General features: G+C 42.2%; 1 protein-coding gene across 1 annotated transcript; it reads left to right on the top strand.

The window, feature by feature from the left end:
- Positions 1-644: 644 nt before the first annotated feature.
- Positions 645-4,524, top strand: LOC124290161. Its single transcript, XM_046726857.1, has 2 exons — positions 645-905; positions 2,923-4,524. Exon 2 carries the CDS (start codon positions 3,217-3,219, stop codon positions 4,159-4,161), a length of 945 nt encoding a protein of 314 aa, XP_046582813.1. The 5' UTR covers positions 645-905; positions 2,923-3,216; the 3' UTR covers positions 4,162-4,524.
- Positions 4,525-4,975: the final 451 nt, after the last annotated feature.

Genomic DNA, 4,975 nt, shown 5'->3' with positions numbered 1-4,975 from the left:
ACACATTTTTATTGACTATTATTAAGTTTGAAAGTCATTTGGGTTTAAACATATATCATTATTTATGAAAATGAATTGAGATTGGTGAACAAGCATTACTGCTTAGGTAAATTAATTAATCTTTCAAATGATCACGAAATTACCTACACAAAGTGTTTAATTTTGAAAGACATGTACCTGAGTATGTTAATAAATTTATCGTATAAACTTTCATTAAGTTACCTCCACAAGATTCACTTACATAGCAAATCAGTAATTAGCTAGGGTGAATCCATTCTATCAGACAGGGGAGTATGGTGTGTTTTCTTTGTTAATTACCTACTCCACTGTCTCATAACTGGGAGTCTCACAATTGGGAGTTCTCACAAATGGGAGTAGACCTAATTATCACTTGCTTACACCGAAACGTCGCATTCATTACAATAAAGAAGCTGACTATCCATAAAACTTGGTGTCCAGTTTTAAATTGGTAAAATATTTAAGCTAGAGCCGTTGACGACGCAATGAACACGGGTGTGATAAAACAAGAGACGAGGCACGATCTGTGCAGTAGATAGTTGTGTTGCCAGAGTCGTGAGCACACTTCACAGTCATTCAGACTTGGAGGAGATTGGGAGAGTTGCGTCCCTTTAATTCACAGCGACGCGGCTGGTCCGTACTCACTGTATTACCGTGACGCATGCATCGTGCCCATAGATTGTACGCAGTGTGTTTAGCTTTTCATTTCCCTGTTCAACAAAGACTTGTCGGGGGTCACGCTACAACAGTTTATGTTGGCGATAAGATTTTGAACGTAACATTGCCTCAAAGATAATTATTAACATGTTTGCAAGAGACTGATTTGGAAGATTTGGTGGTTCCAGTTATGCTTCTCTCCGAGACACATTAGCTCTAGTCTCCAGAAGGTAAGTTGGTTATTTCTTGGGTTTCATATATAATCTGTATTGTCGTGGAAGAGATTATCATAGTAACTGCTTCTGTATTACATGCGAAAATATAATTCACAATCAGACTCGTAAAAATATATTGCGTTCTAATCTCATTTTACAATCGTGAAATGTCTTTGTTTTTCATAACCCTGTTTAGTTTTTACGCCGCACTCAGCAATGTTGCAGCTACATGGCGGTGGTCTATAAATAATCGAGTCTGGACCCGACAAACCAGTGATCAACGGCATGAGCATCGATCCATGCAATTGCGATACGATGACGTGTGTCAACCATGTCAGCGAGCTTGACCGTCCGATCCCGTTAGTCGCCTCTTACGACAAGCATGGGTTAGTGAAGATCAATTCTAACCTTGTTCATCACGGGTAGTTAGTAAATGGACAGTGACACCTTATAATCCCAATAAAACAGTATGGTTTAACACATGTCAGGATCAAAGAGCTATTTCGATAGTAGCAACCGGCATTGTCTTGGGTGTGTCGTCATAAATCACTTTAGGATTAAACCAGGTGTTGTGAGGGAGTCCAGTCATCGGGCAACCATCACAAACACACGTAGAGGCAAGGCAAATATTCTCCTGGACAGAAGCCTCTCGGATATCAGGAGGGTCAGCTAGTGTCACGTGATTATTGTTTTTGTTATGTACTGCAGAGATGAACTTAAGCTGAGGTGAGGTGGAATGGGGTTTAATGGGGTCGTACTGAGTGGGGTATTCATGCTAAACTGCGTCATGGTATCTCAGTGAGCTAGCACTATAAAACCAGCTTCAGTCTGGGCTAGTACAAGCAGCCGCACATAGACACACACACGCATGCACGTCGTCATATGACCGAAACATTTTCAAGCACGACGTAAAACACAATTTCACCTCACCTCACCTCAAATAGGGGGTGACACTCACTCACTCACTCACTCACGCACGAACGCACGCACTCACTCACGCACTCACGCACGAACGCACGCACTCACTCACGCACTCACTCACTCACTCAGGTCTCAAGTACATAGTTTCCTCTCTTCAGAATGTCTGCATATAACTTCCTGGTCGCACCAGAAACGCCACTCATGGCGTGCAACACAATCGGAACTTCCGTTTTATTGTTTGTAAACATGAGTTTCGAAAACTCGAGAGTAATCCATAGTTTAGTTTTAACTATTTCATAATGACGTCAGTGTAAACATAATTTGAACATAAACATGATGTAACGGTGCACTTTCATTGTCCTGTCATTCTTCATCGGAATATAGCTCACGGGATGTTAAGGTGAGTGAGTGAGTGAGTTTAGTTTTACGCCGCACTCAGCAATATTCCAGCTATATGGCGGCGGTCTGTAAATAATCGAGTCTGGACCATACAATCCAGTGATCAACATCATGAGCATCGATCTGCGCAAGTGGGAACCGATGACATGTGTCAACCAAGTCAGCGAGCCTGACCACCAGATCCCGTTAGTCACCTCTTACGACAAGCATGGGTTACTGAAAGCTCATTCTAACCCGGACCTTCACGGATCGGAATTTCAAGGATTTCGTTTGTGTTGTAGTGAAGTTATTTATGCACCATTATGTAATTTGGAAAGTGGATACCACCAGGGACTGATCTTACATTCCACTTAAAGAAGGGGCGGTGGGGCTATTGGTTAAAGTGATTACACGTTTCGTCGAAGACGCGGGTTCGACATGGGTACAACGTATGAAGCCCATTGCTGGTGTCCCCCGTCGTGGTATTGCTTGAATATTGCTAAAACGGCCTAAAACCACTCACTCATGACGAGTTACTTATACGCATACAACAAATGAATTGAGCCACACATTTCATGAAATGAAAAACATTTGAAAGATGGCTTGTGTGCATAAACAGAATATTGCTGTCCTAAGTAGACTTCACTTAGATTATGATACTGACAGCAAGTCCTCATCGCGGAAAGGGAAACAGGGGTGTCCGCTTTACATTCTTCTACTTCCGTTATTTCAGACAAATCCTCAGCTGACACACCACAACGATCGTCAACAGAGTTTGCATGGTGAACTTGCGTCAAAGGGAAGCAACCGCTTTCTGAAGATGACAATCTGGAGATTCTGATTTCATCACTTGAAGTTGCTGTCAAACGAATCCTGTTCAATGTGTAAACTCTGACGAAGGCAGTTCGCATTTCAAGTGTTTGTTCAAAGATCAGTTCATTGAACTATTTGTAAGCGTGTATAAGCCTCGTAGGATTGTGTTTTTCGTCAACATGTGTTAGTCTGTTTACACAGTATCCACGAAACTATGGAGTCGCAGACGTTGTCTTCAAGTGTGGATGAAACTGGCCATCGGTATTGGGTCAGTTTCTCGAACTCGGCCTTCGCGAAAGGGTCAACATCTCACGCCCATAAAGGAATTCTGAATGGAATGGGACCTAGGTCTGGCGAAAAGGCCATAGTGAAGGCATTTAGGAACGAACCAGGGACCCAAAGCAGGTGTGATACCGAAATAGCTAAGTCCGTGAAGGCTGAAGAACTTGCAAAGGTTTTCAACCGGAAATTCTCCGAAAACAACCTTAACGTCACATTTGCAGAACCTTTGAAAGCTCTGATGGATCAAATAGCTTTGATGGATGTGTTTTCCTTCAGTCGGAGGAGACTCAGTGGTCGAGAGTGGGTGCTTATCGAGCAGAACATGGGGAAGAGGTTCCAAGTGTTTGTGAAACGCTATGGTGAGGTTAGCAAGACCATACACCCGATGCTGCCTGCGTTTATGCATTTTAGTTACCACCATACTGGAGGTGATTTATTGGTTTGTGGACTCAAAGGAGCGGCTGATGAAATTGGCTGGACATTAAAGATCCCCACCATTCATTCTGTTAAACAGGAGTACGGCTTATCGGACTGTGGCGAGAGTGGGATGCTACAGGTGTTTAGCAGACACGAGTGCAACTACATTTGCCAAGGGATGCAGTTACCAAACTTGGCTCAAAGAACAAATCTTGGTGATATGAGTCCACGACTGGAACGTAACCGAAGCTCACCGATTCCTATGTTCCAGAGGCAACCAAGCGCACCTTTTGACCCGGAAGTGTTCTGTGACCCACTGTCTCCCATGATGCAGGGGTATCTTCCTTCACCCCCTCCTTACTTCCAGGAACCGTTTGGAAACATGGGGCACACATTGTTTTATTTGAGGGATTCGGGGACGTTCGGTAGCTGTGATGATGAAACATTCTTCAAGAAATAACATTTCGCCAATACATCCATTACGAACACATGATTTGTATGTACTTTGTGGATTGTATGACCTACCAGCGACGAAGAACCGTACGGTTCCATTGAAAGAGTTTTATCAAAATGCTTTGTTCTTTTATCTTGTACAGCACCCATATTGTTAAGATCAACATAGACCCACGCCGAAAAAACGTAATGTGTGGATCATGGACGTGTACTAACGTGGACCTCTTAACGCTTTACATATCATGTACATACAAGATGTTTTTGAAGCAGTGGTTAACTGACCTATATTCTACATTGTGGTCGCATACAAGATCTTTGTTATAAAAATATATGAAACATATGCATCATTATATAAAACTTTTGAAAACAAGATTTGACTTTAATGTATTCTTTTATGCACCAAGCGACGCACTGTTAGGTTCCAAAGGCAACTGTTGAACTCAAAGAAAGATGACATCTCAGATACTATCCCCTATCGTTATAACCCAACTCCGTGCATAATGAAGCAGACAATAGCAGTCTGTTTACAGCATGAGTAGAGGTCAAACATACATCCCGCCATTGCGCTGTAGCTATCACTGTTAGGAGTGTATATGACAGTTATGAATCACGAATTCTGTTCGTTAACTAAAAGCAATGGGAGTAAAATGAACTACGTTAAACACAGAGTTGAGATACATAGTGTCCATTTATTACCCATTAAAATAATGTCCTTAAGAAAGTTGCATAATTACTCGAGTTCACAAACATCAACCTTGTGTCTCGTTGCGCGAAAGGTGTCACCATGAATGAAATATGTCTTTTACTCACACAATCATTGT

Source organism: Haliotis rubra, unplaced genomic scaffold (genome assembly GCF_003918875.1).
Source record: "Haliotis rubra isolate DU_JTF1 unplaced genomic scaffold, ASM391887v1 Scf459, whole genome shotgun sequence".
In the NCBI taxonomy this organism is placed as follows: Eukaryota; Metazoa; Mollusca; class Gastropoda; order Lepetellida; family Haliotidae; genus Haliotis; species Haliotis rubra.
The sequence above is the reverse complement of the archived record's forward strand: the minus strand, read 5'-3'. Positions and strand labels throughout refer to the sequence as shown.